The sequence below is a fragment of the Colias eurytheme genome, chromosome 16 (assembly GCF_061535395.1).
Source record: "Colias eurytheme isolate Ceu_HAF_F1 chromosome 16, ilColEury1 Martin Lab GWU primary, whole genome shotgun sequence".
NCBI classification, from domain to species: domain Eukaryota; kingdom Metazoa; phylum Arthropoda; class Insecta; order Lepidoptera; family Pieridae; genus Colias; species Colias eurytheme.
In genome coordinates this window covers 3,320,116-3,332,727 of record NC_142995.1, presented here as the reverse complement: position 1 = coordinate 3,332,727, position 12,612 = coordinate 3,320,116, and the positions used below count along the sequence as shown (strand labels likewise).

Genomic DNA, 12,612 nt, shown 5'->3' with positions numbered 1-12,612 from the left:
CAAAAGCTGCTTATGAAAAAATATTTTTTTACGCTCCTCATACGCAGTTCTACTGCTTAACGTAATGATTTCACATATTTACAATCGCTGATCTGTGCACAATCTTAACGAAATGATTATTCAAATATCAGATTTTGACGCATTATTTTTACAAATCATTTCAAGCTTAATATATTATTTTTAAGCTATGAAGTTTAAACGCGTGTACGTTTTAATACAGATTGGGGAAACATCCCTATTACGTTACTATTTAAAATAATTAAAATAAATCATACTCATACTCATAATTTCCTTCCACACGAAATTGCGTTGTTAATTAATATATTAAATATTATATACAACGTGTTCATTAAAAATGCAATCATGTTATTATTTGCGCTATTCTGTGCTGTAGTTATTTATAGTAATAGCGTTGCCAGCGTAGCACCTTAATTGTAACGTAGCACCTGAATATATAAGACTAATTAAAATAAATTTGCGTTAAATTCAAATTTCATTTTGCTTAGCATATAACTTAACAACATCATAAACTAAGCGAGCTGCAAGTAACACTCACGAGTGCTATTTGCAGGTCGCTAAGCTTAACCTCTATACATGCAATGAAGCCCCGATGCAGATTCAATGTCCATAACATGTTGTTATATTTGTCATTGTGTTTCCATTGTTACCCGATTTGTTTGTGTTTGAATGTTGTCCAAGTTTAGCTTTTTATGCTCTTTCCTCGTTTTGTTTTGCGTTTTATACAGAAACTATCTTTGGGCATAAACAGCGATAAATATTTAATATAATAAATAGTTATCTTATTAATTATAGATTTAAATCCAAAAAATGGTTTTCCTTTTATAAGCACAGACATTGTCAACAGGATGAAATGCCTCCACCTGGACCAGAAGTAGTGGCTGTGAAGGAGCCAGAAGCAGATTCAGAGTCAACTTCATCCGGTGCGAGTGTAGCCGGTCCAGATGTGACTGTGGTCAAACCAACAGTTATTACACCAGCGAGACAGCGGTCTTCAGACAGCAATAGAACGGAACCGAGTGATGATAAGAAAGGTGATAGTGATAGATATATTTATATATAAAATAAAAAGTTTATTTCAGGAAATATTGTGTTCCCATATGCAAGTTACAATGTTATAGAATTGTACAAAATAAAAGAAAAATTAAAGACAATTAGAGCATCATTTATAGTTTTTTCTTGACTTTATAGGTTTATATATTTGTATGAAATATAAAAAGAATGAAGAACTTTACGGTTACAAATTAGAATTACATGAAAACTTTTTTTTGCCTTCGACTTTTAATCCTTGTGATGTAAAACTTACCACACAATATTATAGGCAATAATTATTGTACTTGTACTTGAAATGTTTTTTTTTTTAAGTAGGAATTTTTAGTATATTCATTACGATTTAAGAGTAGTGGCAATAGATGAAATTAATATATTTATTCAGTGCCATCTTCCACGGATGATGCTTTCCTACCGGAAGTACGTGAAGTGCCTCCAGACAACCACAGCCTGCGCCCGCGCACCACTTCCGCTGGTACTAGACGTACTGCTGCTAACGCGAGACGGTATGTTTTGCAATTTTATGTATAACTAGCGGTCCGCCCCGGCTTCGCCCGTGGTACATGTTTCGCAATAAAAAGTAGCCTATGTCCTTTCTCGGGTATCAAAATATCTCCATACCAAATTTCATGCAAATTGGTTCAGTAGTTTAGGCGTGATTGAGTAACAGACAGACAGACAGAGTTACTTTCGCATTTATAATATTAGTATGGATATGTTATATATTTGGTGTGTGTTTTAAAGGATTTAATTTTGATAAAATTTGTGATATTTAACACTAGACATGGGGATAGGAGTAAAAAAATTATAGGACAGTTTTTTTTACTCAAATTTATCAATATCAATGGTGAATTAATATAATTTCAGTTTCATATCATTTGGATAAACCCATTAAAAATCAAAACAAGTATAGACATCACAATAACCGTAGATCCATCCAAGACACAGCTGCTGTAAAAGATAGTTCATAAATCATTCGTGACATTTGAGTTAGCATGTCTTATTTTAGTTTTGCCACAAATTGCATACAAAGGAAATATTTTGTTTTACATCATCTCACCCGATTGGCCGTCGCAGTTTGACGCGAACACCAAATTTCTCATCGCCATTATTGTTTTTAATTTTAATTTCTTTTTTTACTTGCATCTGTTAGGAGACGGTTGTGGAAACAGTAAGTCAACTGAAGATTACACAATTGGCTTAGCTTTTAGCTATGTAGTAATAGTACTTTTATCAATGTTATTAGACACTTAAGGTCCAGTAGCTTCTACACGAGCTCATTTATTCAAAATGCTGTATTATAACTTAACATTAACACCATTGCACTGACTCTTAACCCTAGAAAGATAGTCTGCGTCAAAATGACTCCTGCGTTTTCGAAATATAGCTGTATCTTTTTAAATGTCGCGAATCCATAACTGTGCTTATAGGACATTTCATAAGTCACTAAGAGCTACCCTATGGTATACGGGTCAATAAAGTTAGAGTAACCGATTTTGAAATATAACGACTACGTGAGTCAAAATTACGCATGATTATCTTTACCGTGACTTTTAAGATTTTGACTTCTATGGTAGTTTGAATATTTTGTAGCTTATTTTTACTGTTTATTGTGACTTATGTTAAAAATTTATTTTTATACATATTGAAGCAAATATAGAAAACAATTGGGGATAGAAATTTGGAAGAATATAGTATACTAGCCGCTCTTATGCAAAGCGATGAGGATCCCTGTGAAGAAACCGATAGTGAAGTAGGAGGACCATGAAATTGAAGATGACGAGCAAAGTGACAAAGAAGAAGCTTTTCCCGATGAGGTACAAAGCAAAGATGATATATTACATTCAAGCAAAAGGCGGAATAGATGCATTAGACCGAATGTGTTCCCTGATGTTCAATAGTAGGAAGACAACGAGATGGCCAATGGCTTTATTTTATGGAATCAATAAAATTGCCTGCATATAGCACATTAAATTTATAGCCACAATGTTAACAACAAAGCACAAAAACATCTGAGCCCAAAAAACATGAAATATAGAAGCATGGAACCGTCTTCTTTGTTTTGCGTGGGTGTTTAGAATCACCAGCTTTGATAAGATATTTGCGTGTTAATATCTCCAATTTGTTGCCAAATGAAGTATCTGGTACATCGTAAGAAAGTACTGAGGAGGCCTTCAGTAAAAAAAAACGTATTTACTATACTTTTTGTCCTTCTGAAATATGACGAAAGGCAAATGCCTCTTGCAAAAAATGTAACATAGTTATATATCGTGAGCATACGTTGATATGTGCTAAACTTGTTTCTCACTATTTTTTATATAACTATAAGTACAGCATAATATATATAACATATAAAAAAGCTGATAATTGTAGCCAAAAATAAGTTTTTATTAGAAATAATACGTGTTACAAGAATTGTAGATTTAAAGCAGACGTTTAATGTTTTCGTTTTTTTATATGTATAAAAATAATTAAAAATAAATTATTTGTAATATTAATTATTCTAATATAACTGTAAATATATAATAACTTATAATTTATAGAAAAAAAACAATATACCGCGACTTAGAGCTAACTAAAAAAACATGCGTAAATTTGACGCATGACTATCTTTCCCGTACTACTCAATATGATTATCTTTCTAGGGTTAATTACTTTTAGTATAATGTCTGTAAAATAATTTTCATCACACGTTTGACGCATTAAATTGGAAACGCCTCTCTATTGTATTTTGGAACATAGCGTATGTTAATTAGCAATAAAATTCACTTTAAAAGCAAGGTTTGCATTTTTTAAATAAAACGTTTGTAAAATTATATTAATTACTATCTATCTTGATCACGTAACAAGTACTATTTCGATCACGTTTAAAATTTCTTCCTTCTAGCATCTTGTCTGTTCTGTTTTTGATAACATTTTTTTTTAATATATAACTTAAATTGATGAATAATTATTGTAAGTTAGTTTAAGGTAAGATTTTCAAACATCTTTATCACATGTACCTACTATGTTTTCAATTGATTTCTTACTATCACCTGATTTTGTACACTTAAAATTTTTTCACAAAACACGTACACAAAATACACCTTTATCTAAGGCGAATTAAGGGTTATTTTTGACAAATACAAATCTGGTGACCAACAGGCGTTCAGAAGGTGGTAACGACTGTGGTATGGGAGGTCCATACTCCACGCAACACTTGGCTCCTCGCAGGCAGCACAGTCAGACGCACTCCGAACCAGACAATTCTGCGGTTGACGCAGGTTCGCTGCATAATTCTGTAACGGGTAAGGGTAAAATGATTCCCAAGTGGAGTATTGGCACAAACACGATAATATACAAGATGTGTATAAAAGATCTTATTCTCCATCATCATTTCCAAAAATTATCAATATTAATTCGCAAATTTTTTGTAAAATGATATAAAATGTGTGGACCATTTTTTAACGTCTTAAAAGTCCTTGATCATCAACAGCCTCTGTTTTATTCTGTGTACCACGAGTATACTATCATCAAAATCCCCGCATTTAGCCTTTACTATTTCCCTATATCACTTACGAAACCTCCTTGCTTGCCAGAAATCCCCCATAGCAAGCCTATGTATCCCTAGCCTTAAATATTCCTCTATACCATCAACAACAACAAGCTCCAACTATACCCCCATAGAAAGCCCTAACTATAATCCCTAGGTCGTCAATCAGGTTGGGAAGCGACTGGCGGTGCGACCGGCGTGCCCTCCAACCGACGAGTTGGAACTGCCCCACGGTCACTACTACTCGCAATGCATGAATATACGAGCATCACGGATGAGCTAGAGACTGTGTATGGGCTGTTCTCACCGCCGCATACGCCGAGGTAAGACAGACATAATATAATGTTAGAAGTAACTTTGGATTTAATATTTTTGTGGATGAAAAGTTGTTAATGTAGTTGTTGTCAATGCTTATATACGACGTTCGACCCAACTACCTTCACTTTACTAATAGTCGTTGACTTGCTCCGATTTGTTTTCAACTACCTACATCAATTAGATAGCTGTGTAGAATTGCAGTACATTCTTATAACATTCAAACTAATATCCCGGCCTCGCGTGTAATTTCTTACAATAACACAATACACAACACAAACACAAATTTACTAAAATATAACAACAAACAGTATCGAAGATTGATGGGTACATAATAAGTGGTGTACAGTGCAGGAGACATACTGGAAAGGTTGCAGCTCAGAATAAATTTTGTATTGCCACGAAGCTTGTTTCTTTCTGACAAATATTTAACCGAGCGTGTGGTAGGTGAAATTTTGAAAGCACGCAATTGATTATTTTGCTGTATTGGCTAAATATTTCGATGGATGTGATGAATTTGTTGCCCTGTGACTGTGATCGAGTGTAAAAGTTTTCACGAAAAATTTAGAATTGTGCTATCGAGCAATGAATTGAATGATGATTTTGGATAGCATCACAATCAAATAACCTAATGAACAACTGTTGATAGTGAAAATAATAGTGTAGGATTAGGAGAACAACATAATTATTTTGATGTGTATTTAACATGTTCATTTAATAAATAACATTTTACAAAAAATAAAAATATCAATATAATAAAAATCAGCGTCGCATTTAAAATTAACTCAATGAAATTATGCGACTTAAATATCCTGATAGCACTGTAACCGTTAACGCACCGAAAATTCCTGTTAATGGTAATAATGAGATTATATTTTGCATAATATTCCACAGTACGGCTTAGGTGCAACATTAATGATGTGGTTTGGCTCAACCTAATGGCCATTTGGAGAGACAAATTATGCCACGCTTCACGCTACTTGAGGCTGGAAAACTTTAATTATAATGTCGCATATAAATTCTCTGACTTGCAAAATATGAGATAAGTTCTTTATACCCACTACATTTTTGTCATAATAAGATAATCTAAGCAAGCAGTGTTTCTGCAATAAATATGAAATAAATAAAAATTCTCAGGGATGTTCTATTTTTACAAAGCTCTTTGTCGAATTGAATTACGTCCGCTATTCGTCAAATTAATGTTTGTTATTTATTTTGGCGGAAAAACAATAGACATCAAAAATGTACACTACATTAAGCTAATTTAACAGGCATTTTAAACTGCTTTTTAGGCCACTGATTTATGTTTTATTTCCCAAGAATTTAATACTGCTACAGTGAGGTATTATTGTTTTATAGCTGATGTTTTCAGTAGTTACTTTACGTACATTCAATTATTGAATCGAACAATATACAATTCAAGAGCATACCATGCCATAAAGCCATATGCCATTAAGCATACATACAAGAAACAATAATTCTTACTCTGCCTATTACGTACGCAATAAGAAAGTTTTCCCGTACAACCATAATATGAAATGAGTGCCCCTAATTTAGGGGCCCTAAAGCGTATTCATGGTGAACATTTGTTGAGCAACAGTTTAATCAACAAATTTTTTGAAAAGATTGTTTATATCGCTCTTGGACACAAGTTTTCAACTTGCGTTATCCACTCTGCAACGTGTTGATTCAACTCTATGTACGTTACTTTAGTATCGTATATCTCCAAATAAATAAATAAATAATTGTATTCAACTACCCTCTCTGCCATGAACACAGGACACCAATAACCACTCGGCTGTTGTCCCCCGCGCGCGCCGCGTCCCCCTCAGTGCGGAGACGACACGCGAGCGAAATGTCCAACCCGGAGTTCGCACTTTATATGGAAAAGGAACATTTGCGTGGGGCAGAGGAAGATGACTATATTATCATGGAGAACTTGATACAGCGCCGGTAAGTGGAGTGAAGAATTAATGTATGTATAATTTTCATTTTGTGTTCATTGAAATTTATTAAAATTTTAGTTTATTCCATTATAGTATGTTAAATGTAAGTCAAAGATAGATGGCACTACTGAAATATTTTTAATCTTAAAAAATGTTTTGAATGAATGTATAAAATTTTTTTAAGTATAATTTAAGCAGAAGACGTAAATTGATAAATCGATTTGAAATTATTATACACTACTAAAATATAATATGGAACGCAAGTTCCATATTTTTTTATCCTTTGCTTGTTTATAAGAGAGTTAAAATAAATTAGACCTGAAGTGCATCAAAGGAACTACACAGTTAGGTAGATTGCAAATGAGGAAAATAACTATTAGTAATTAATTAACGATATTTCATCATCTTTGTAATAAATTATACGCTTATAATTTATAAATTCTTAGTCAATTTTCAATTCCATTTCGATCTTGAATGCGAAGAGCTATTAAAATTCAAATACAAGTATTCGATCTCAATCAAAGTTCATAAATAGACCAAAGGCAATCAAAAATTTGTATCGATATTTTCTTCCAAGAAACTTGACTATCGTAATCGTATTATTAATTCGAGTAAATACAGAATTGGAAATAGCCATTCAGATTCTATATTAAACAATTCATCTCCCATTTGTGTGTGTTTGCTTCAAAAACTTAATAGTTTCTCTATCAATTTAGCTCAAATTCTAACCAATACGCTATTTTGATCTACTTTTCCTCATGCGAAATGATGAAAAATAGATTATACAACCATAATGCACCACAATGATGAACAGCACAGCTAATGTCATTATAACTATAACTCCCATAACCAACGACATTGTCCTAACAAAACTAACAGACAAACATTTCGTATTGCCCTAATTGCTGAACCGACATAGCGTATCTAAACCGTAGCCTAGAAATGGAGTCTATACTGGGCAGATACGATGAGGAGGAGGCTGCAGATGGCGCTGAGATGAGCGGCATCAGCATCAGTGTGTGTGTCAATACTAGTGGGGAGGAACCGCAGCAACAACCGCCAACTACCTCCACGCTGTTAACAGTGGATAGAAGATTACCGCATCAGAGGTAAGTCGGGTTTTAGGCAAGGGAGGTTAAATTAAATGACTTGTTCTTCGGAAATCTGGAAAAGAACCAGTAATATATAGTATAATTATGAGGACTGAAGACTGGAAGTTCTGATTATTATCACTAGTGGGGAGGAGCCGCAGCAACAACCGCCGATTCACGCTGTTAACAGTGGATAGAAGATTACCGCATCAGAGGTAAGTGGAATTGTAAAAAAAAACATGGTTAAATTGGAGAACTTCTGAAGGCTGGAAAACAACCAGGAAAAAGTTATGGAAGTGTATGGATGGTGCTGTGATGAGCGGCATCAGCATCAGCATCAGCGTGTATCACACTAGTGAGCATCAGAGGTAAGTGAAGTTTTAGGAAAACAAGGTTTAACAAATAGCTAAAACAAATGAAGAACGTTCACTTCGGAAGACTGAAAAATGCGAGGAAATCATTGTACAAGTGTACTGAATAATTTTTTATTGTCAGAGTATAGAATTGGAGAAGGCAATTTCCACATCATAGGTAGCTGCAATTCTAGGAACACAAGGTGGACGAACATTTCGGGAGATCTGATTGTCGTGTCAGTCTTCTTTATTTTGTCGTGGCATAATTAGAGAATTTAGAAAACGGAGTATCTTTGAATTCAGAACTACAGTGATACGTTAGATAACTTTTGATTTCAAGCAATAAGATTAGAGCAGTAAAAATAGTTTGGTTGAATTCAAAGAAATTTAAAAGTCAGCTTTCAAATAAAAGGAATAAATGGGTCATTGCAGGAATAAAATCCAATTCAGAGCTAAATAAATTCCGTTAATCTGAACCATAGTTCAGATTTCGAATGAACCTGTTGAAATGAAAAAGGAATTGTATTGCAAAAAAACTGGAGCTATTCATCGAGAAAACTATAATATAATTATAGAACTTCAGAAGATCGATTTCGTATTGATTCCTACTTATCCTTATATAATTAATATATGTATCTATTGAATTATGGTTATTTCTATATTCACAAACATATACTGCCCTAAATATCTTAACTCAAACAACTAAATAAACTTTCAACACATAAGCTTCCTAAAAAAATCAATTTCCACTTAGGCACTCACTTCGGCGATCATCAGCAATCGACAGCCGGGAGTTACCGTCCCCGCTACAGCCGCTGCTCGGAGAAGACGCGTGTGGAGAAGTTCTCTTGCCCGTGCCTAGACAACCGTCAGGTAAGCAAGATATGTAGAAATTTTAGTATTTTAAGGATTTTACGTATTTTGGCTTTTTATGCATTTGTTATTTTTCCAACGTTTAGGATACTATCTATATCCATACAGATTAATGCAGATACTATTACTTTCCTACTAACTAGGCTTTGTCTTTTTACGTTTAAATCGTAATAGTTAATCACATTTAAAACTGCCTAGATAAATTAAATATAAGGTAAGGAGTAGAATTCGAAAATATATAGAAAACTTTTTGTAAAAAGGAAGATGGAAGATTAAAATATGTCTCTTTAATTTAATAGATTCAAAAGTTCTTTTAAAACTTTTTTCTCTAAATGACGTTAATAAATGTTAAAATTTATTAAATATAACGCACACAAGAAAAAGGGCACGTATGAACCTTCCATTAACCTTTAAGTGCTAACCTGAGTGCTTGTTGAAAGGCAAAGCTTATAATATTTTTATACAGCCAATATTATGGGCATTCACATAAATAATCTTAACATTTTTATATGTTATGTATTGAATTAAAAATCCTTTAAAGGAAGGTTTCCTTTTCTTAAACTACCGTCAGTATTTACTATTTAGACGTTTAACAATAATTAATCCACGATTTCATGATTGTGTGATTATCGAATTGTTTCAGCTTTGTTAAAATTTTGGAAAACTGACAAAAGTTATAGTAATTGTTTATTTTGTATAGCTTTATAGCTATTTACTTAAACATGTTTAAAAATCTAACTTTGTCATTACAAACAGTTAATTTTGTGGGCTTGTATTATATTTTTAATATCAACAAGCTTCGTTTCGGTCCAAATTTTTAAGAATAAAGAGTATCTATGTCCCTCTCCTCACCCATTTTCAGCTAAGTTATAAATAGACAGAACAACTTTTTTCAAATTCAAATTATATTTATTTGCAAGAATGTTGTTACAAATTACAGATGTTTTAATTACAATATTATGTGGCTAATACTTTCATACATTCTACCCATCGATTGGGTGTGCAAATAATAAAATAGAAAGATTATATAGATTTACATTTCTTTTTCTAAAACACCCATTCTATCTAGGATAAATTACAACAAAATACTAATAAAACAATTATGGCACAGGCGAAACGAACGCATCAAGCGACCTCTCAATGTCGCACATGGTCAGCGAGAACCTCCCCCCGCGTCCGTCCATCGTGCTGGACTCGTCGCAACTGCCGCGACAGCGCTCCGCGGAGCACACGCAGCCGCAACCGCCAGCGCCATCTAGACCGGAAACTATGTGCTGAATGAATAAATAAATAAATAAACAGTAAAATGTGAATTAAAATTTATTTCTGAAGGACATATTTTATGCTACATTTAGGCTGGAAACTGTGGGCTGAATGAATAAATAAATAAAATAGTTGTTAACTTGTAATTCTGTAAATGAATAAATAAAAATTCAATATGAATTTCTGAAGAATATATATGCAGCAGCCGTTACCATCAGCATTATCTTGGCCGGAAAATATGTGCTGAATAAATAAATAATAAAACCGGCCAAGTGCGAGTCGGGCTCGCGCACAAAGGGTTCCGTAGCAGCAAATATAATAAATTACAGTTAAATCAACCTATCTCAAAAACTATAAGAGATACTTTGATCAAACCAAAAATCGTTGAAAGAGTTAATTAGCATGCATCACCTCTATTTTTTTTAGAATTTTATACCCCGTAGTTATAAAAATAGAGGGGGGGGGACATACTTTTTACGACTTTGAGAGCTGATATCTCAAAAACCGTTCACTTTAAGAAAAATGTTTTTTAGAAAACTTTATATCATTTTAAAAGACCTTTCCATTGATACCCCACACGGGTATGTACATCGAAAAAAAAAATTTCATCCCTCAGTTACATGTATGGGGGGCCCCACCCCCAATTCTTTTTTTTACTATTTAGTGTCATATTTTTGTAGCGGTTCATACAACACATATTCCCATCAAATTTCATCACTGTAGTACTTATAGTTTCCGAGTAAATCGGCTGTGACAGACGGACAGACGGACAGACGGACAGACGGACATGACGAAACTATAAGGGTTCCGTTTTTGCCATTTTGGCTACGGAACCCTAAAAAGTACTTCTAAATGACATTAATTATACAATAGCAGAAACCACACTACGATCTGGGTCGAAAACTGTGTTAATTAAATAAATAAAAATTGAATTCTTTGTTAATTCATGATTCGAGATTTTAGTTGTTAAAAATTTTGTATTCGTTTACCTTCAGCAGCCATGATGGAGGTAAGTTTAGGTATTTAACACGTATCATCTTTATTGTGTTGTAATGTCTTAATGTACGATATTATAAACAAAATAACAATTGTAAAATAGAAGTAATATTCATCTTTTTTAAATGCATTAAAAAAAATGAACAAAGCCAGTATAAAATGTATTTCGTACTAATAAAAACAAATTTCCTACATTTAAAAATACACCGGTTTTACAGCTAACAGTGTCCACAAAAACATTTCGTAACTCGCATAGAAAGTTTGTAAATACGGATTCGCTTTACGTAATTAAACGATATTCAACTTTTGCCATTAAACTTTATAGCTCAGGCAGGCCGTTTTAACTTCTTTATATTTATACAAGTTTCAGCGTTCAAGAACATTTAATAATAATATCAAAAATAACATTTATCCATAAAAGAGTTTCGCCCATTACAAGTCATGTGGCTTAAATAAAACAAAGGGCTGTCGTTATCTGTCAAAGTGACGTTTGTCGTTTGTTTTGGCGGGAAAATTGTCGAATTGGGATTGTTACGCATTGCCGAGAAATAAAAGTGACAACCTCGTTTAATACTGTCATCGTAAACGAAAAATATTCGTCTCTACATTAACGACTACTTTACGAGAACAAAAGGAATGCTGGATGGCAATTTTTTTAACAGGAAGGCTATATTTTGATGGATGTTCAAAACTTATATAATCAAATTAAAAAAATGTTGTGTGGTTTTATGAAACCACGGTAAAAGTGAAACTGTTCGAACGGTTCCGAACACTGCTTTGTGTAGCGCATGTCGCGTGACGGTCGGCTGCCGAGTAGGTATACCTACTCGGCAGCCGCGATACACGCGACATGCGCTACACAGACCAAAAAGTTTGAGACGATGTAATAAAAGTTTCACTTTAATAATTTTACAAATTGTAGAGATTCCATTATAAACTCTATATTATATTAGAAACGAAATATCATGAATAATTCAATCTGTTGATCCCAATGTAATTTACGCTATCGTATTCCCTATTGCTTTTGTTCATCGTAAATTCCAATTGGATTTTATTGCTAATTTCGCGCTGAAATATTGCAGAATCAATTTCCTCGCATTTTTCCATTTTCATTTGAAAAATGAGTTTTCAAGGCCCGTACCATATAAAAAAAACTGTAAAATATCGCACTAATT

The 12,612-nt window shown here is 33.4% G+C and overlaps 1 protein-coding gene across 3 annotated transcripts in view; it reads left to right on the top strand.

The window, feature by feature from the left end:
* The window catches only part of Trpm (transient receptor potential cation channel, subfamily M), a 172,231-nt gene extending 161,534 nt beyond the window's left edge, over positions 1-10,697 (top strand). For all 3 annotated transcript variants that reach the window (XM_090111286.1, XM_090111285.1, XM_090111284.1), the window contains 8 exons: positions 866-1,052; positions 1,454-1,574; positions 4,213-4,355; positions 4,758-4,923; positions 6,695-6,868; positions 7,797-7,970; positions 9,060-9,178; positions 10,290-10,697. In XM_090111286.1, coding sequence (XP_089967412.1) covers positions 866-1,052; positions 1,454-1,574; positions 4,213-4,355; positions 4,758-4,923; positions 6,695-6,868; positions 7,797-7,970; positions 9,060-9,178; positions 10,290-10,456 — 1,251 coding nt within the window. In that variant the 3' untranslated portion in view covers positions 10,457-10,697. The remainder of the gene's footprint in view (positions 1-865; positions 1,053-1,453; positions 1,575-4,212; positions 4,356-4,757; positions 4,924-6,694; positions 6,869-7,796; positions 7,971-9,059; positions 9,179-10,289) is intronic.
* The last annotated feature ends 1,915 nt before the right edge of the window (positions 10,698-12,612 follow it).